Consider the following 21335-nt stretch of genomic DNA (forward strand, 5'->3'; position numbering starts at 1 on the left):
TCTAAAACCCCCTTTGGGATTCTTTTCCTTTCCAGAGCAAAGCTACAGCCCCCTAGCCTGGCTGCAAGCAGACAGACTTGCAGAGTTCCTTCCCTCTCCCCATGGCATGCTGGAACAGCTTGTATCTTGGGGGTGATTAGAGCCATTGAGCCAAACTTTAAACACTGTATATGATGGAAACCATTTACAGCCGGGGGTGTGGCAGCACACCTAGTTCCAGCACCTGTGCTCCCCATAAAGCAAATAAAGCAAGGTGTGTACGCAAGACATTGGCAAAACCAGGCACACCAGAGTTCCTGCTTCTCTGTGAGTTAAAACTTTTCTAGACAGGCTATTATCAAGTACAATAAAAACTCAGGCACAGCTCGGGGTCAGTGCTGCTTTGCAAAGAGAAAAGCTGTCCCACGCTGGTCATGTCAGCCTGCTCCCTCCCTCCCTGAAAACACCCTGGCAGCTGACTGTCTTTCTTAAAAATAAACAGCTGCTGGGTTTCAGGGAGGCTGGTGAGCCTCAGGTGCACTTGAGCTAGTTCTGATAACTATTCCCCCCCCCCCCCCCAGCCCGGAGTCACGAGGCTTTCCTTATGAGTCCCCATCTAATTCCGGATGGAAATGTTTTGCTTGATGAGACGTGTTACAGTGTGTTGTGTGGAACCATTTCCTTACCCCATGGGCAGTGGGCAAAGCTTCCCTGCTCTGCCTCTTCTAGCCAAAGCCATGCCCCTGTTCGCTGCTCTCAGCCTGCCCCAGCTGGGGAGGAGGCGGAGAACTCAGCCCCCTGCCTTTGCCTGGTGGTGAGGTGGGGGGGAAGGAAGGGGCTCAGAGGTTGGTCAGGGCTGTGAGGGGTGCTGAGAGCTCTCAGCCTCCGCTGGGTGGTGGCCGGTCTCTGTGCCCCTCCCCAATCCTCACCCTTGCTCTGCAGCCCCTCCCTTATTCCACCCATGGCCCTGTCCCCATTATGGTCCTTCCCTCACAGCCCTTTTCCCCATTTTTCTCCCATTCTGCTTCTTCATCTCAAAGCCCCGCCCACATTTCCCTCCCCCCAAACCTCTGCTGTGGCTCCGAGACCAGAAAAGCTCTGTGCCTTCACCATGGTTGCATCAGGCAGCGAGAGCTTGCCAGCTCTGCGGCTGGCGGGGAGGGATTTTTCTGGAGGCCCTGAATCTGACACGGTTTCCCATCCACCCCCCAGAAGCGTGAATTGGGGTGGGGAGGGGTGAAGCTTAGCCTCCCCTTGCCTCCATTACACAGCAGCCATGCCTTAACCTTTCCTGGCCTTCCCTACTTGGACACTGCTGTCAATGCCAAATGTTCAGAAGTACATAGTAGGTACATAGTAAGTTGTGTAATAACTATCTGAAAATCTTCCTCTAACTCTCATAACTGGATGGCATTGAATATGCCTTCAGTTTGTTTCAGCAAAGATATTCTCTCCTGAGTATAGGACTTTAAAGACTTGTCTACGCTAGGAAATTATTTCAAAATAACTAAATTTGAAATAACTCCTGAAATACCTATTTTGAAATAAGCATTATTCCCTGAGGAAAGCAGGCGTACAGATTTTGAAATAACCAGCCTATTATTTCAAAATACCAAGCTTAGTAGTGTGGACACTCTGCTTATTCTTTCGAAATAAGGGGGGTTATTTTGAAATAACTCCCTAATGTAGACCAGAGCTTAGCTGTATAGAGTGTGAAGAGCTTTATTGACATACAAATTGTTTCTGTGTAAATGTAGGAGAACTGGAAAGTTTTATGTTGGGAAACTAGCACTGAGACGGTTGATTTCTTTGAGTATCCTAAGAATGGCTTCCGCAGAGTACTTAACATGTAGGATGAGAGAAAATGAAGGAAAAAAGAAAGCAAGAGAACAGTATGGGGCTAAACTTTGGGATTTAAAGATGATCAAAACATTTACTCCCTTCTCCCCCATTACGCCTCCCCCCAGCAAAAAAAGTAATTTGCAAAAATGGGGAAAATGACATGGAAGGAGAAAGGGAGGTCAATTTGAAAGCTCTGCAGGACTCAATGTTTTTAAAGCAAATTAATTTTCTTACATTGTGTTCTTATATTAGGTTATTTTTGCATCACATCTGACCTTAACCCACCACAGTAATATAGATACGCACATGCAATGCTGTTCACTGAATCTCTGTTGACAGAGTAGCCTGGATCTGTGTCTGAGTGACAGACAGAACATTCCCGTGAATAACTGTCTTACTCTTTTCAGGTCCATCTTTAAACCTTTCATCTTTGTTGATGATGTCAAACTAGTACCAAAAGTTCAGTCGCCTTTTCTTGGCGATGATGATCCTGTAAAAAAGAAACCTCGGTTCCAGGAGAAGCCTGATCGCAGACATGAACTGTACAAGGCACATGAGTGGTCCAGGTCTGTCACTGAGAATGATAAGGTAAACCTTCTAGGACCCAAGTCCTTTATAGATAGTTATTTCCCCTCCTTAGCATTAATACACCTGGGATCCAAAACTTTGAATGTGGTAACAAAAGATTTTTAAACGTTTGCATGACTTATGCTTCTTTCTCTCTAGGAAAGCTTTTATATTTTTTTTTTCTGTAGCAATCTTAAATGTAATTACAAGGAAATTAGTGTGTTTCCCCTCTACAAAATCTGAACAGAGGCTTAAAGTTAAAATAGAAAAGTGAACACTTTAGCCATGGTTGGTTGCATTCTATTCATATTAATTTTGTGTAAACTCTGGACTACAAACAATTCTCACTAGATGTTGGTAGAGATAAATTCAGACTCTGAGCTCAGGGGATTTTTAAGAATATAAAAGTTGTCTGTTTCTGAATAGGGCTCATTTGTAATGGTGAATTCTTTTTTCTTTTTACGTGCTGCATTACCAATCACTATCAGTTTAGAGAAAGTTTGCAAAAAACTTACATGTTACCCAAGATGCCCCTTAAAAAGAATCAGGAGAGAACTTACAAGATTTTGCAAAACTCACATAAAATCCCTCAGACTTTCAATGGCTGTCACTGTAAATGTGACATACTGGGGGACAGTCTAGACCAGTGTGAGGCTGTGGCCTCATGTCTTACAATGCCTTGTTGAGGTAGCTCCTACCAAGACTGCTTACAAACAGCCTTCCAGCATGCAAGCCACACCCTGAATGTCTGTGTGTAACTCTCTCCAGCCTGGGTTATAAGGCAGGGTGACCTCAACATCCCTCTCAACCCTTCACCTGCTCTCCAATCTTTCTCCAGGAAATGTATGTCCTGTCCTGCCTCTCCTGGACAGTACAAATATATTATAAAGTCCATTATTCCTGTATGGGAATGGTGTGAAAGGGGAATGTCTTTCTCCTTCTCAGTCAGGGGCCACTTGTGTGGGGTCCCAGACTGATTTTTTTTCTGTGGGTCAGTGGCCCCCGACCAAAAAAAGGTTCCCCACCCCTGTCTTATACAGACACAGTCCCTATTCCAGGGTGGACTATTTCTTCTTTGTAGTTTAGATGTAACATTTTATCTATCATTCACGTCAATGCTATTTGACTATACAGAGATTAAAAGGTAAACGAGCAAACTCCCTTAATTTTAATCCTGTGGCTAAACCTGGAGTAAGGCGGGTGACGTCCTCAGAGATGCCCTTCTAGATTCTTTTCTTAGTACTAGTGCCTGTTTTTGGAAAATCCTTCCAGGAACTCCCAAGTGTCCTGTAGTATTTTTGTTGTTAATGAGCTTGCACACTTGATGAATCAAAGAAACTCCTTTTTTTTCTTGTCCAGATACAAGTTTTATCCCCCACTCTCAAGCTGTGCACAGTCTTTAAAAATTGTATTTCCTTTGAAGTTACTACTCACTATTTTGCTGATGTTTTTTGATTACTAGACTCTATTGTTTGTTCTGTATGTTGAACAATTGACCATTGTTTTCATTTTTGCTTAGGATTCTACTAACTCATTCAGAAGAAAAAAAATCTATGGAGGTCAGGGGGAGGGAAATGGCACATTTTCAAATAGTGTGAAGGTGCCCACATAGCAAAGGATAGTAGTAACAATTCACTTGAATTTGGATAATGGGCACTTTATTTTGGCTGTTCCTTGCCTTTAGGAGAGAGGTCAGAAGCTGATGAGAATTATGTTAGAGCTGGAAAGACAAGGCTTAGAAGCTATGGAGGACATCCTCACCAGTACAGAGGTTCTGGATCCTGCTGAAGTAGTAGACCTTTTCTACGACTGTGTTGACACAGAAATTAAGTTTTTCAAGTGAAGTAAGCAAATGTTTTAATACTTCAAACTAAGTTAACAGAAAGCAGCTCATCTGCAGATGTATAAATAAAGTGTATAAATGCATGACTTTAATTCTGATCGTGCTGATATAACTTCTGTTACTCCTGGTTTACACCACTTTATATGATTGTAGAATCCTTTCTTTTCACTTTCAATGCCTCTGAATCAGGAGTGGGCAATAATTTTTGATGGGGGGGGAGTACTCCAAGAACTTGGAAAGTGTTCGAGGGCCATGCTCTTCCATGATATTAATGGAGGAGGTGTGGGGTCTGGGATGGAGGTTGGGTGCAGAAGGGAACTTGAGATAAGGGAGAGAGTTTGGGTGAAGGAGGCAGTTATGACCTGGGGCACGGGACTGGGATGCAGGGGGTTGGATCGTGACCTAGAGCAGGGAATTGGGGTATTGGAGAGGGTGTAGGGATTTGGGTTGTGAGCTAGAGCAGGAGGGAACTGATCTTGGGCAGGTGATTGGGGTGCTGGATTTGGGAGGGGATATGGGTACAGGAGGGGGGGTAGAGGTTTTGGGTATGTGGAATAGGGGGCAGGAGTGGGAGACAGATGATTGGGGGAGGGACTGGGGTAGGCTCTGCCAGGAGACTTACCAGCCATCAGTTGTTCTTGAATCAGCTTCCCTGCCTGCCCCGTCCCTGCACAGGCTGCAGCCATGTGCTCTGGAGCCCCTTGTGCTTCATGACCACCTGTTATTGAACAGGCAGCTCCCATTGACCAGTTTCTGGCCAATGGGATTGTGCTGTGAGGGCGGGAGCAGCTCCTAAAGCTTCCCCCCTCCCCTCCAGACTCAAAGTTTTAAAGAAAAAACACCCCACAGCTGCGTTTCTGAGCAGTGTGCGGTTGAGGAGAGGCGAGCAAGGAGCCTGCCTGGGGCTCCCTGCAGCGTCCACAGCCCAGATCCGGTGGGGCCATATTTTGCCCAGGCCTGCTCTAAATGGATTGTGTCAAAAGTGTTTTTCCTTATGCAATGTTATAACCTCTCTTAGTTTTCCATTGGATTGTTGCTCTATGTAGATTTTAAACCATTGTTATCTCATTTCAGCCACAGTGGACACCGTTAGCCTTTTCACAGGAAGACTGTAAAGTTCTTCGAGCCATGAAAGATAGTCTCCACATAGCTGAATTCGCAGGAGGAAAAAACAAACAAAAAACCTTCTGTCTCTCTAGAAAAATGTTCCTCAGTAGCAGTATTGAATTAACAAAATTGCTTTCCTTTGTCCAATCATGTGGTGGTCCTGTTCTGTGTGTAGTGAAAGGAGAGAGTCACTGATTGGTCCATGTGTGCATGCCAGCTTATGTAGTGCAGAATGTTTCATTGTTTGGGCAACACAAATTAAACCAGGGAATAACTTCAACCCAGACCATCTTTAAAGCAAAAACATGTTTCCAGGTTGTTGTTGTTTTTTCTTTAATTTCCTCTTCTACAGCTTCAGACTAGACAGCAAAGCTCCAGTGTTTAGAATTTCACCAGGTACAGGTATCCTTACACTTCACATTGGAAACTGCGGAGGTTTTTCAGACAGAAATAGCACCGAGCGTCACAGTCTGAATTAGGGAGACGGCCAGTTCTGAGCTTGCTTGTGTAACTGTTGGCTGTAATGGAGCCCTCCTGATTTAAGCCAGTACAAATGAGCAGAATCATACCCTTAGACTAGGAGTGTGGAACCTAAGGCCCAGGGGATGGCTTGCCTGTATCCAGCCCCTGAGGCTCGGGGCTCCCCCCTAGTAATGGGGAGCTGCGCTGGTGCTCCTTCCCCCCGCGGGACTGGAGCATACAAAATCTACTAGTCTGGCCGCCCGCAAGGCTCTGGTGTACAAGGGGAATGTCTTTCTCCTTCTCAGTCGGGGCCACTTGTGTGCGGTCCCTGACTGATTTTTCTGTGGGACAGCAGCCTCTTACCCCGCAAAAATGCCCCACCTCTGCTCTAGGGCTCAGTGCTGCCCTCACCTACTCAGACCTTGGAAAAACAGTTATAGCACTTGTGATGCCTGGTAGGAAAAGGAAAAAAAGGCTTCTAAGATTCATAATACTGTGTATTGCAGGCAGAATCAAACTGAGCACCTCGAACATTATATAATCAAGGCTGCATTGATAGACACATCAATGCAGTAACAACTCAGAACACTTTTTTCTTTGAGTAGAGGCTGGGCATTGAAAATAAAATTGGGGACAGTAGTCTGGCAGCAGGATCCTACTGTCATATGAAAATTCGGAGCTCTCCAAACAATGTGCTGTTTATACGCTTCAGAAAACTTCCAATTATTTAGTAAAAGCAAAAAGCGAGTGTGACTGAGTTGTTACTTTTCCTTGCAAGGCACACATGCACCATGAAGCTATGATCTGAATGTTATTCCTTTAGTCTGGATAATGAGCATAAGGAAGGCAGAGAAGAGGATACAAATGGTTTATGTGTAGTTTTTCATCAGCACACCATTTTGCCCTCTGAATACTTATGGCTTTTCATAACTCCTTCTCTTTAAGAAGTTAGTCTAGTGCAAAAGGGTGAGGACTGAACAAGGGAGCCTTCTTAATTGATGACACAAGGGGCACTGTTAGAGCTGGATGGAGACAAGGTGTGAATTCCAACCCACTGAAATGATGCAGCAGCATGAACAATTTTTTTTTTCTTTTTGAAGGAGGTTGGTGATTGACAAGAGAATTCCCCATGGAGGAACTGATGCATCAGTTTATCACCCTTTTGACACTATCAGCCTATTCAGGGCTGCATCCAACCCCTACAAAATATGTAGCTTTTTGGTGTGTGGAATTAGAGTCCAACATCTTATAAACACAGTTTAAGGAAATGTTTACTAATGTTTCAGCTGCCACTTCCAGATATGAAACCATTCAGCAGACACCGAAGTCTATATTGATGCTGTGGCTATACAAACCATGTACAGTCATAAAAGGATGACTTTCAGTTTACTTGCTTTGTATTAAAGTACTGTAGTGGCTTTATCAGATCTCCTCAAATAATAGTATTAATCCAGGCTGTTGCAGAACACAGTTTCAAAAAGAACTTTCTGCCTGTGAAATATATCTCTTTTAGACAGTGTAGCTGCCACTCTAACCACTGTACAAAGTATCCAGGTAACCTCCGTAACAGTTTAGAGGTGAGCCACTGTGCACTATGTTTTACCATTTTATAGTGCATGAGATGCACTGTGATTTATAGAGAGGTTTTTGCAGTTCTCTTAATATGCTGCCGTACATTGAATCATCAGCCAAAACAATATTTGCATATTTAAAAAACCTGCATCCATAATTTGAGAGGTGCCAAAGAGGCCAGTGTTTAGCAGAATATACAATACAAATACATGTGCTGCCAAAGCAAGGTAATTGGAATGCAAACCTCACCATGTAATGACAGATTGGATTTTAAAGTTTGCTTGTCGGATTCTAAATGCTGTGACAAGAACTTATTTGGCACGCACTGTCCCAAAATGTTACCCTGTGAACAGGGGCAGATGACCGTTTTGCGGGGCCCCGGGCAGCATAATTCCGCGGGGCCTCCCCCTTTGCCACGGCGCATGCGCAGCGGCGCCATGTGCATGCACAGCGGTGCCACAGCGCATGCGCGGGGCTTTCTGAAGCGCGGGGCCCGGGGCGGCCGCCCCATTCGCCCTGCCCTATATCCACCCCTGCCTGTGAATGACAGTCTCACCTATCTGACATATTCAGTAGGGATTCTAAAATGACACTGTGATGCTTCACTGAGAAAAGAAAAGACCCAAACCATGGAATACCAGAAATTGAGTAGACGGGCTTGTACATTAGTGAAATGTGGGCAGGCAGTGCTTTTTGTGCCTTTCTCCCTAATGTGTTGAATTCTCTTACATGTAAGTAACTAATTTGATTTGTGTAATCATGTTCTATGTTGTCCAGGCATAAATGATTGCAGTGTTGTGATAAATACAATTAACATAGGTGTGTGCTCTTGGAAATAGAGTATATGCTGATTCACTGAACTGGTCCACTTATGTGGAAAAAATAGGTCGAATGTCTCAGACTCTTGTGTTCAACTTGTTTAAAAAAGTTCATCCTCAATCCTGCTTCTGTAAGTGCACTCTATGTACAGCAGCCATGATTAAAAAAGGCAACATCAAAGTCTCCCAACCTGATATTGCATTCAGCTCCTCTCTAGTTGTAGGACAGGAGTTCTGCTCAGAAGGGAGACATCATCTACTCTAAAAGCACACAACAGAGATGAAAATGCTAGTGTTTTCATTCTTACATGTTAAAGCCCTGATCCTGTGACTCCCTCACTGTGGACAGAATGCTGAGTCCTCTTGAGTGAGGGGGGCTTGCTTTGGGTCAGGGCTCCTCTTGCATGAAGCCATTTCCAGGACGGGCCTTCCCAGGGTTTATCCCACAGCCAGTGGCAGAGAACCTCAGTGCCTAAGTCAGCAGACTTAGGCTCACACTCCAGCAATAAAGACAACTGTGTAGATGTTGGAGCACAAGCTAGAGTTCAGGCTCTGAAGCCCACCTGCATAACTATTTTTAGTAGCTAATGCTACATCTACACTGTAGCCTTCTTGCAGAAAAGCTTATGCAAATGAAGTGCAGAGTGGAATATCACCGTGCTTCATTTGCATAATTAATTAGCAGCCGCTTTTGCACAAGAGGCTTTTGCGCAGAAAGGAGCTGTGTAGATGGCTCCTTTTTGCGCAAAAGCCCCTCTTGCGCAAGAGCCGTTCTTTCTGAAAAAATGAGGAAGAATGGCTCTTGCATAAGAGGGGCTTTTTGCACAAAAAGGAGCCGTCTACATAATTCTGTTTTGCGCAAAAGCCTCTTGCACAAAAGCAGCTGCTAATTAATTATGCAAATGAAGCGTGGCGATATTCCACTCCGCCCTTCATTGGCATAAGCTTTTCTACAAGAAGGCTACAGTGTAGACATAGTAGCCCTTGTGCTTGTCTTTACTATGCCGTGGATCGATGCTGCAGCAATCAGTCCACCGGTGGTCAATTTATTGTGTTTGCTTACACATGATAAATCGATCTCTGAATGCTCTCCCCTTGACTACGGAACTCCACCAGGATGAGAAGAGTAGCTGGAGTTGACAGAAGAGCAACCCCTGCCAACTTAACCGCAGAGAAGACACCGTAGTAAGTATGTTGACTTCAGCTACACGATTTACATAGCGAAAGTTGCATAGGTTAGATAATGGGGTTTTAACCTTTTTACCTTCACACCTCCCCTGAAAGTAAACTTCATGTTCACACCCCCCTGGGAGCCATTTTGTGCACAGCCTAGCCCCGCCCCCTCACCTGACAGGAAGCTAAGGGGCGTGGCTAGGACTATAAGAACTCTGCCAGGGAGCTCAGTCCGGGCCCTGCCTCTGAGGGAGACAGAGGCCTGCCCAGACCTCCTGACTGATGAGGCTGAGACCTGGCCCAGGCCTCCCATAGCCGCCTTCCCTCAGGCCAGTGAAGGCTTCCCTGGCTGGGCCACCGAGGCTTGGCTAAGCCAGCCAGTAGGGCTACCCTCTGACCTAGAGGAACCCAAGGCTCTACTGGTGCCTGGTGATTCGGAGGACTGGCCTGAGCTGAAGGCCTGGCTCGAACCCCGAGGCCTGCCTGAACCCTGGGACCTGGTGAACCAGGTGGATGCAGCCGTCTGAGCTAATTCCCAAGTCCAACGGCGGTGGCGCTGTGGGGTGAGTGAACCCCATTACAATGCCTAAATGAATAATATGAACTTTTTACTTCGAACCTTTTCCTAACAAATTTACGTAATATTTGAAGAGGAAAGTCGGCAATGGTCGCGTACTGTTATTGTAGTGTCGTCACATAGGCCTGATTGATTCGCACTGCTATTGTAGTGTGCTGATCTCTAGAAGTTAATAAGAAATTAATGTTTATAATTTTAATTCATAATATTAATTATGAAGAAATCTAAACTTTAGAATTTTATCCAGTGAGAAGGCAATTGCGATAAGTTTTCTGCGAGGCACCTCACACCTCTCCTGGGGAGGCACACCTCACTGGTTAAGAACCTCTGGGTTAGATTGACAAGTGTGCAGGTTAGTGTAGACAAGACCCTAGTGCAAGCTTGAGTCTATCAACCCAGGCTCAGAGACTTACTGCTACAGGCTGCCAAACTTGCTGTGTAGGTGCACCCCAATTGTCCACAGTTCAGATAAGCTCTTCTACTAACCCTGCCTTGAATGAGTCTGACAAGCGTTAAGTGAAATACAGTATGTTTTAAATTAAAATACCTGATTTTTTAAAATATGTTTAATGCTTGCAGGATAAAGACAAAGATACCAAACTTCAAAGCCACTGGGGTGGGTGGAGAGGGGTATTGTTTCACATTCACTCTGAATTTTGGTTTAGCCTTATGGATATATTGCGCCAATGGGAGCAAGGAGCAAGCATGTCTGCTTTAAATAGAGTGTGCTGCTTTGTACTGTTCTCTACAGCTGGTACCCACCATTTCATGCAGCTTATTTGCACGTGTCAGACTGCTGCCCGTCTGTGAGTATGTCAAGATGTGCTGTTTCAGACTGAATCAAGACACTCTAAAGCTTGTTTGGCAAATTTCTTGTGGAAACTAATATGTATAGATTTGCAATCAGTCTGTGGGAATTGCATAGCTGTTGGGAACTGCTGTTTGGCAAAATTAATAAATTCATTTCAGCACCATGAGCCACGTACAAAGTTATTCTGTACAAAAAAAGTCACCCTGCCAAGGGACGTGGAGGAAGGTTCTCTCTTCCCATTATCTTTGTGCATAGTAACACATAGAAAAATAAGTGCAAAAGTAGAGATCTTCTCCTGTGTATACTATCACTGCATGCACTTGTCCCATACTGGAGAAAGCAATACCCGCTTCAGATACTGGATAAGATTGTTAGTTGAACCTATGCTGTCTTAGATTAAAACAGTTCCTTATTGACAGGGCAGAAACATCAAGGACTCATTTAACTGGAGGATTAGTGCAATGAATTTAATTTTGTTGGTAAGAGAGCCATAGGTGTCGGTATCGTCATCCATGGTTTTAAATGTCTATGTTGTGCTGATGTATCTATGTGAATGTGCCCAGTGTCATTCACCACAGTGTTGTTGTTCAATACATGGAGGTCAAAGTTGCCCTCAACTTAAGCCTTTGATAGTCAACATCCACATTCCTTACACATGGAAAGTGCACGTGCTGAAATACAGGGAGCCTAGGCACCTAATCTAAAGCAGAGGCCTAGTTTTGAGAAGCACCACCACTCACCTTAGTGAAACAGTAATAAGGCAACATTTTAATAAATACATCTTTAAAAATCCTTATAAAAATATTTGTTACACAATATTACAGCTTCCGGTACAGATGAGAATAGGCAAGTATACGCCATATTTGTGTTTAATGCACAATGATGTTAATACTGTAGCAGAATCCTACTAATGAATAGCCTCATATTAGCCTTTCTGTAAGAAATGATGCAATGCCTATATTAACACCTATCTAAATTTAACTTTTACATTGATTTGTTCAAGCACAGTTAACTACTATAATTAGAATTCTGTGACAATGTGTCACACACACAGACAAATTATTTACTTAGGGTTTGGAACAGGCAAGAAAAAAGACAAGAGGGGATTGTGTTTCATAAGCTGTCTGGTGCTGCTTCAGGCTACAGCTAAAAAGCTATTCTTCCAGGAGATAACACAGAACTTCATTCTGTCCCTTCTCTATTCAGTCATACCCAGAACCAGATCCACTGTCAAAATTCAAAAGTTCCTGAGCCATTTGTGTGTGGGGAGAGGGAGGGGATTAGAAGGGGCCAGTCTGTCTGCCTGCTTATCCATCCATTCCATAATTACCTCCTTTTTAATCACCAGTAAGGTACCATGTCAACAACTACCCCTTCCCCCAACAGTGGTCCATGCAATCTTTTTACATGACATCATTAAAGTAATATTTAGGTGGTGGTGATGAGGCTACTAGTTAACTTTGCAAAGAAAGGCACTTCCCAGAAATAGGCAGTACATGGGCAGAACTACAGCCCTGAACTGGATTTAACTTACCTGCATTGTTTGCAGTCTGGGAAGCTGCAGAGTTTAGGCAAACAAAACTTTCATTTCATATCCATATTTGAAGTCATAACACTATTGCTTTCCCCCAGCTCATGCTGTCAAATCTAGCCATCTTCCTAAAATCTACCCTTCTGTGCTCCACCTTGGAGTTGCCTCCCTCAGATCAGTACTCCCTCTGCTAATTAGGGAGAGGGGCACAGGGTATCTGGGTCTGTGTGAGGAGTCAAAAAGCCAGAATCTTGATCCTTTCCTAGTCCACTGGGGAGAGTTTCCTCCCTCCCCCCTCCTCCTGTAGCCTGCTGTGCCCCATCCTGGCTATTGCTTGCAGAATCAGTTCTGTTCGTCAACTAAGCAGCCACTGCTCCCCTGGAAAGAGGAGGTGCCTGCCAGAGTGTAGAAGCTCTGGGCAGATTTCAGGCACTCACACTCTCTTGGGCTCCTGAAAATCAAGAGATTAAGGCCACTATGTGGGACCTGAGGACTGGAGTCCTGAAATGGCGAGTCTCCCAAGAGAAACAACACATGTGAATTAAAAGACTGATCAAAGCGCCCTTAACCTGGCCATTTTTATTGTATATCCTCAAGCCAATTGATGAGTGAACTTTCAAAGAAAAGTCTGATTTTTTTAGGTGAGGTAATTAAAGTGACCTGCTTGAGCTCACCACCCTCCCAGCCATCTCGACTGGCAGGAGGAAGAAAGTCCTTGGCACCTGTGGCAAACTGAGTTACCTTGGGGATCAATCTGCACTTCCACACTGTAGCTCTCCATGGCTCTCACTGAATAATTGGGTTAAAATTGCAGTATGGAGCATGTCAATGAAGGAGGACTTGTGGCAACTGTCTTCAGAGCCGTTCAAAAGCAACTGATGAGTACGAGCAGTACCAAGTGTTGTCTTTTTAGTATTTTTACATTAAAGCTTCTTGAGCCAGTTGAAGAAGGGTACTTTGGGAGAGAGGAAATGAATGACCATGTCTAGAAATTCTGTCTAACAAGTGGCAGGTGGGCTCCTGGCTAGCAGCAGCAATAAGCAATATTTAAATATACTGTACAAAAGCATCCCATTTTGAGACATGATGGTCCAGCCGTGTCCTGAAACACCTACTTATTGACACATGCATTCATCCCATTTTTGATTTCTGACCTTGGGAGAGAAGCACTTTTGAAAAGCTTTGCCTTAGCTGTATGGCAATGCTGCTAGGCAGTCCAGCCCAGGTAGTCCTGTTCCAGCTCATTCCCTTCTCACAGATACACCCACTAGCAAACCTGAGAGAAGTGTATTATGTGCAATGGTGTCCATAGCGTCTATCTCCTGCCTATATATACACATTTGACCAATAGATCCATGTAAATATGAGCCCCTTTATGGTAATATTGAAGGAGCAGCCATTTTGCAGCCGTGTGGGGATAAGTAGGAAATAGACAACAAAGTAACTTACAATCAGATTATGAAGTCATGCCAATAACCATACAATATATAGTAGCTTATTTTCAGATAACTAATTGAAAACTCATGTAAATATAATTAGAGCTCTCTGGGGAAGACTAACAAATATTTAAAAGGTAACAGAAAAATATTTGTGGGCATATTTAATACCTGGAATACTGTTTGAGATGACATCTCTTGATTATGAGATATGAATGAGAATTACATAGTGAATGCTACTAAACATTTAAATCTCATAATGCTAATTTTAAAAATTCCTTCAGTAAAGTATCTAACAATAATGTAAAAGCCTGGGCCAACAATGACTAGGCTAGTTCAGAGAATGAATAATTAAAGTATTTCTTTTCCAGTTTAAAAATATCAAATCAGGTCAGCCATTGCAGCATTTGATTGTTAAAATATAATTTCTATGCATTTAACAAAACCTTCTGTTTCATAAATTATCTTATCTTCACTCTTCCTGTGTTGTACTGCACCAGAGATCTGTTATGGGAATCTTCTCATCTCACGTGTGTTCTTAGTGGAGGATTTTTAGGTGTATCTGTAAGATACATAGGATACCATCTTTTATAGGATGCCTATTGTTTCTATACATGTTTAGAGTACATTGTACAATGCCCCTACATGGAAATTGGGAACAGTCTATGAAAAGATGTGAGAAGGGAGATTTGGGGATAGGGAGTTGGTCTAACATGAGGTGGGCAATAATTTTTCATGGGGGGGGGGCTGACCACTCCAAGATTTTGGAAAATGGTTGAGGGCCACACTCTTCCATGATATTAATGGTGGAGGTGAGGCGTCTAGGATCTTCCCGCCTGTCTACACTGGCCGCGAGTATTTGTGCAAGAACACCGACGTTCTACTGTATGAAATCAGTGCTTCTTGCATAAATACACTCCTGCTCAGGGATAAGTCCTCTTGCGCAAGTGTTCTTGCGCAAGAGGCCAGTGTAGAAAGGTAACATCAATTTCTTGTGCAAGAAAGCCCGATGGTTAAAATGGCCATCGGCGTTTTCTTGCGCAAGAGAGCCTCTACACTGGCACGGATGCTTTTGCGCAAAAGCAAATCTTTTGCACAAAGGCACATGCCAGTATAGATGCTCTCTTACGCTAATACTTTTAACGCAAAAACTCTTGTGTTAAAAGTATTTGCGCAAAATCATGCCAGTGTAGACGTAGCCATAGGGTTTATATAAACAGTAGCCTAGGTTAGAATAGGAACATGTGTGATTTTATTTACCTATTTTTAAATGCCTATTTTCAAAGCTGAGTTGGTGAAGTAGTGCTCTCCAAATAGATCTGATTTTCAAAGGTTGAGCACATGCTTTCTCCAGCTTACTGATGCTTTTGAGACTCTAAATTCTTATATATATGCCAAAATATAGAGGTAGGATACAATTTTAAGCATTCAGGTTTGAAAACCTGGAACCATTTTTTATATTTGTTTATAGTGATTAATTATAGTTCAGTAATTAAACCACAACTCATTTTTTATGTCACCAGTTTATGGACACATTAAAGCAGAGTCAGTACTATACTACACTACACCTGCTTACATAGCTGTATTTTTAAAGTTAAGAGCTTTCTCCTCAAAGAATGTGAAAAGTACAATTAAACTGGAGGTATGTCAGCCCATGTTACTGAAAGGCAATTCATTATTGTGTTTTTGGGATTCATTAGAACAGTAATCATTATAGACTTTCATTGTGTTCTAGCAACTCAATTATAATTTCCCCAGCAACAAGATTTTTAAATACTTACCTCTAGGTGCCTTGCTGGGATAAATTCTCTGATATGGCTTGAATTCATCAGGAGGTGGGAATTCTTCCACAGAATGGAAAGTAAACTTAGACTCAAAGTCATCTGGAGAATTAAAAAAAAAAAAAGTCCATTACTAGGAAAATTAACTCTGGCCACTTAAAACTGAGTTATCACTGGAAGAAAACAGATGACTTAGTTAACTATTATAATGAAAGTACCTGAATGATTTCCCAATGATGTTTATGGTGGTTCATGCTAAGGATGTTAAGGACTAGTTGCTGCCCACCTCCCTTGCTGCCTCTATCAGCTGGGGCCTCTTGTGCATTTCAAAGCCGAAGCACCCATATGGAGCCCAGAGTCAGTGGGCCTTCCTGCTGGCCCCAGGCTGCACACGGAGTTCCAACTTTGAAATGCACAAGAGCACCTATTAGAAGTGCCTATCAACTAGTCTAATAGTCAATGGAAATTCCATCAACTACTCGACTAGTAAATTAATCGATATTTAACAGCCGCAGTTTGTGCTATGGAAAAACTCCATTTTATGTGGGATTATCTTATTGACTGTGCCTTTTTTGTTCACAGCTGCACTATCTCACTACTAATCATATAGCATACTTGTGGCAATCACAATAATTTCTTACAATGATGTTAGGACGGTATTTGATGTATTCTCACCTGGCTTTAGAGTAATGAAGTAGCTAGAAACAAAGATAAGAACAAACAGCCAGCTCATCAAACTACAAAAAAGTATCCTTGGAACGCCTGTCCTATAGAAGTTAATGGGGATAAAACCACTTGGTTCTGTGAATATTAGTATACAAACCAATATAGACTTCATGCACACTGGACTTTCACAGTTATTGTAAGATTTGTGAGAGATGGGTTTTTAATAGCATGTATACTTATGAGACTTTTGTGTTGAAATCTTTCAAGTACAACAAAGAGGTTTAATTTAGAAAATATTACCAATGATTTGCATGTTTCCATTTCTGTGCTGTGGATAGGACTCATGTGCAGCTGGCCAGGATGAGACTTGGGTATATGGACACTTGCTTGTAAGCTCAGTTGTTGGTGATCTTGCTGGAGGCAGCGGAGGTGGAATTAGCTTCCCGGTGCTGCTTACTTAAAAAGAAGCAGACAAAGACATAAAGAAAAGACACAAAAATGGATGAATGAGTGCTTTGCCAAACAAGGAACTGATAGGACTTTAGATCTGATACCATGTTTAGTTCAAAGCCAAAGGGCACCATGGCAGTAGGTGACTTTATAGCTGCCACATTACAAGCATTATTGCTCTAGTGATTCCATCTATTCTATACTCATCACTCTCTCAACACCTGACCCATTATATTTAAAAGGAGTTTCCCATAGCTTTAAAAAATGTTGTCAATGCATTCCTCTCTGCACATAACGATCAATGTGCAAGATTCAGACTATGCCCTTCATCTTGTTTTTATTACGGGGAGCTAAGTATTTCTCAGTCCCACAAACCCAATTTCATATTTTTTTTCTAATCAGCACTCTGTCTACAAGCAGCTGGTCTGGTTTTACAGATGCAGTCTGCCCCTCTCTACCTGTATCCTCTCTAGGTCTACCTGTAGATCTCTGTCCCTGATCCCTGTTGCAATCATGCATTTAGATGGAGCAGAGAGGCAATTTCTATCAACCTCTTCCCTGCTTCTCTCCAAGAGTTGGCACTAAGATTTCTCCAGCCTGCTGGATTTTCTCTGTGACCCTGGACCCCCATTCCTTGTCTGGTCATCAGAACACAGCAAGTTGATTAGTTTTGCCTTTGTCTGCATAGCTCAGCTAGCTCCCTTCTCTTCAGTTGTTAATAACTCATTTCCCCTGCTTTTTTTTACTGTTTCTTTCCCATAAGGACTGTGACTTCTCTCTGTGCTTTGCCCTTTTAGGGTGCGTCTACCCTACACCCGTAGCTTGAAATAAGCTGCACAAATTACATAGCTTTTTTCAAAATTTGGCACTGTTTACACAGCAATTATTTCAAAATAAATCACTATTCCAAAACATCCGTTACTCCTCGTGGAATATGGTTTACAGGGATGTTGGAATAGCGAGCCTGTTATATTTTGAAATAACAGGCATGCTCAAAAAATGCAGAATAGCTATTTTGGGATACCTCTGGTATCCCAAAATAGCGCTGCAGTGTAGATGTAGCCACACAGTACTTACTTTCACTTCTGCCAGCACTTAGGGAATTCACACTGGCATAGATCCCACACATACTACTATCCTCTGTCAGGAGTGGGCAATAATTTTTTCCCGGGGACCACACAGGAAGGGGCGGGGCCAAGATACTTCCGTCTGAGACAATGATTGGTCCAGGGGTGAGGGAGTGATTTTTGTCTCTTCCCCCCCCCCCCCACGTTTCCCCTATGTGCCCATGTCCCTGCTGTGGGAGGAGACTGCCCGTGCTCCCCTGCCCCTAGGCCAAATAGGGCCGGGGGGGGAGCATGCGAAGCCTCCTCTGCTCTCCCCCCACCCTGCAAGCAATGTGGGGCGCTTCAAAGCACCACATGCTCCTGGCAGGGCAGGAGGAGGCTTTGCGTGCTCGCCTGCCCCCAGAACCTAATTGGCCTAGGGGCAGGGGAGCAGCAGGGCCTTTGCAGGCCAGATCCACCTGCGTGGCAGGCTGAATCCAGCCCGCAGAGGCCCTTTTGCCCACCCCTGCTCTGTCAATTTTGGGGTAACTGCTCCCGCATCCCCCCCCCCCAGGGTCCATAAAGGGCACCCACTGTAGGGTTCTGGTTCTCTGTTGTCACTTCTCTGGAGCAGAAACCATCTCTCACTTTGCTGACCAGGGATTTTAAGGCTGATCAGCTTCCTGCTTTACACTGTGGTATAAAAAGACTAGTGCCTGTGATTTGCCTTCTCTTGGAGGACCATGACCAGCGTATTTTCCAGTTACAAGCAAGCACATTTATTTTTGAAGTAAAAGCATTAGAGAGAGAATATTAAAACAATAAAAACTTGCATGTTAAAAGACCTCAGCCTCAATTCCAAACTGGAGCTTTGGTAGGTTTTAGTTTTTCCAAGACTACAACTAGGGTTTTCCCTATGGTTACACGTTCATCCATATTAGATCTAGAACGCAGTCTGGTCTGATCAGCCATTTCTTTTATACAGCTAAGGCCCTTTGTTCTTGGCCTTCTGTAACAGGTGATCCGCAGACAATGACCCTCTCCTAAGGGCTCAGCTTCAAAAGGCTTGGTTTTTGTGTACTGGAGTTGGGGAATTTGAATTACTTTCTCCCTACGGATTCCCTTGGAAATCCCAAAGGATTGTCCCAAAGTTGCTTCCAACCTACTGCCCTGCTCCGCTCCCAGGAAGAGAAAGCGACTGATTAGTTCTCAGCAGTAAGGCATAAAAACCCTTAGTAGGAGTAACTGCTTCCACTGGGAGCCCAGTGATCTATACTCCCAAGTTCGGAGATCCTGTCAACACTCAGGGGCTAGACCCTGCTCCTCCTGGCATCTTGTTGTCTGCTGCCACGATAGCTTCCTGGCTAGGGCTGTATATTTCCTGTAGCCTTGTGTGGTTTGAAAACTCAGTTTCAAAACTTACCTGCACCTCTACCTTGTCTCTTCTTTTGCACTGCTGCAGCTGGCTGAGGGAAGGGAGGGGCGGGAGGGAGGGGCATAGACTGAATACCAGGTTTTTGGAGCAGCAAGTGTGGAGATTTGGGGGGTAGTGGGGGTGGAACATCACTGCTGCTCACAGTACTGTTAAAGATCGGGGAGGGTAGCAGCAGCAAGGATCCCCTGGGTGAAGGAGGCAGTGGTGGTGGAGGTGGGGGAGGAGTTGGAGGTGGATAATCCCTCAAATCAGGCTGTGGGGGAGAAGTGCTAGAAAAGTCAGTTCTGATTGGCAAGCCACAAGGTGGTGCCAAGGGCAGTGGGGGTGGTGGCAGATGCAAAGCCATTGCTTGAACCTTGGCAGGCTTGTCACCCAGAGGAGGTGGTGGAGGTGGAGGAGGAACCAAATTCTGGGGTGACACTTTTACAGGTTTTTCCAGAGGATAGGGAAGAGGTGGAGGAGGTGGGAAAACAAGGGAAGGTTTACTAGAAACTGGGGGAGGTGGGGGAGGGGCAGGCATGCTGGGCCGAGCTGGTCCTGGTCGTGGCCCACTGAATAGCTCCGTTGGGTGTGCTGCTCTTGGACAATCAGGTTGACTTGCAATGTTGCTGTTTGCTTTGGCACTGCCGTTCAGTGGGGCTGGAGACTTTGGAGGAGGCCCTCGTACTCCAGGCAGCTGCCCGGCCTTGCCAGCTGGAAAACAAACCACAGACCTCCAGGTAAATTAGTAAAGACCAACCTGTAAGCATGGTTTGAAATTGTTAGAGCAAAACAGTGCAGAAAAGGAGCTGGGCCTGTTCGCTCCATAAACTTTTACTAAAATACGGCAAGGGATTTGACACACTCTTCCACCATGTATGTGCCATAAACATATTTCTGCAATGCACAATCTCTAACATGATGGGGCTGAGAAGACAGAGTGTTCCAGGCAATTGGACTGGAACTCAGAAGACCTCTGCCACTGGCATGCTGGCTGACCTTGAGCAAGTCACTTCATTTCTTTCCCTCAGTTTCCCCATGTAACAGGACATGCTCTCTCTTCTATAGAGAATGAGCATCTGTGAGAGCCACCTGGTTGAAGACTTCTTTTCTGTAGCCCACAGAATTAGATTAAAGGTATCTTATTAAGTGGTAATGTAAGAAACCTGCAGGCCTATGCCCTGCAAGACATTAGTTTAAATAGCTAGCCTAAGGCTTTGAAGCCTCTGAGACTTAGCATAAGCATGTTCCCTAACAGTGATCCTAAGCTACTGGGGAACCAGAAATGGATTACTTAAGGTATTTTTGCTAAAAGCTTGTATAAAGTGATACCAGGTAACCATAGGAAATCAAACTCATACCAGCTTTGGCTGTTTTAGGACTGCAACACCTGAAAATGCATAACTGCAAACTTACATGGCAACAAATTGATGCAATTAATAGTAAGTTGAGATCATAATTTTACTAACCCATAGAATAAGGATACCTCAATGTTATTAGGATAAGGAAGCTAGTTATGGAGAAAGGAGGCCAGGTAGTTATATGATTATGCAGGACAGTCACCAGACCCTGTAATAGGCCAAACCACCGTGCACTGGGGATGCAAAATGCTGGTTAATCAATTAACTGGTTTACCTAACGTTTAACTGACTAAAGTGGGCTCTGGGCTGGGGACTGCTGCTGCTGGCTCCCAGCCCCCACCGGAGCAGCCCCTGCCCGCAGGGTGCCTGGGCCAGCTATGGAAGGAGATGCTCCAACTGGGAGCAGCCACTGCTCGCAGCATGCCTCTTGCAGGGCTGGAGCAGCCCCCTGCCCATGGCAGACAGGGACCTGCATGCGCTCCCACCAGTTAATCCTTCACAACTCTACTAGGTATGCCTCGATCTTGAGCACTGAACTTTTGGTGTGCCTGAGGCACAGTGGGATCCTTGTGGATCACGGCCAGCCTTCCACCCCTAGGGCTCCATGAGAAGGGCGAGTGTGTGTGCAAAGGACATCGGCCTCACTTTACGCTGTAGCTCCCTTCTCACTTGGTTTGGAACACTGGTGTTACTAATTCTATGAAGAAAAGTATTCAGTGCTTTGCTCGTCCCTCAGTGTGAGTGTTGCCGTTGCACACCTCTGAGTTCCCAGACAGACACCGATCTTAACAACCTGACTTCTGTTCTGCCAGACTCTGGGACTAGAACCTTTTGAACCTCAGAAGTTTAACCAGTGACTAGTTGGAAACTCTTAGCAGTCAATATAATCAATAACCACT

General features: G+C 44.3%; 2 protein-coding genes across 10 annotated transcripts in view; one reads left to right on the forward strand and one right to left on the reverse strand.

Annotated features, from left to right (window-relative positions):
- SCRN1 (secernin 1) overlaps positions 1–8834 on the forward strand; it is a 70229-nt gene extending 61395 nt beyond the window's left edge. For 2 of the 3 annotated variants that reach the window (XM_075922135.1, XM_075922134.1), the window contains 3 exons: positions 2229–2409; positions 4073–4232; positions 5306–8834. In XM_075922135.1, the coding sequence (XP_075778250.1) occupies positions 2229–2409; positions 4073–4231 (340 nt within the window). In that variant the 3' untranslated portion in view covers position 4232; positions 5306–8834. The remainder of the gene's footprint in view (positions 1–2228; positions 2410–4072; positions 4233–5305) is intronic. The other variant, XM_075922136.1, reaches the window with a different exon arrangement.
- Positions 8835–11492: 2658 nt separating this feature from the next.
- The window catches only part of WIPF3 (WAS/WASL interacting protein family member 3), a 57070-nt gene continuing 47227 nt past the window's right edge, over positions 11493–21335 (reverse strand). For all 7 annotated transcript variants that reach the window (XM_075922137.1, XM_075922138.1, XM_075922139.1 and 4 more), the window contains 4 exons: positions 19085–19789; positions 16466–16621; positions 15500–15601; positions 11493–14280 (listed from right to left, as the gene is read on the reverse strand). In XM_075922137.1, the coding sequence (XP_075778252.1) occupies positions 14240–14280; positions 15500–15601; positions 16466–16621; positions 19085–19789 (1004 nt within the window). In that variant the 3' untranslated portion in view covers positions 11493–14239. The remainder of the gene's footprint in view (positions 14281–15499; positions 15602–16465; positions 16622–19084; positions 19790–21335) is intronic.

Source organism: Pelodiscus sinensis, chromosome 2 (genome assembly GCF_049634645.1).
Source record: "Pelodiscus sinensis isolate JC-2024 chromosome 2, ASM4963464v1, whole genome shotgun sequence".
Classification (NCBI taxonomy): domain Eukaryota; kingdom Metazoa; phylum Chordata; order Testudines; family Trionychidae; genus Pelodiscus; species Pelodiscus sinensis.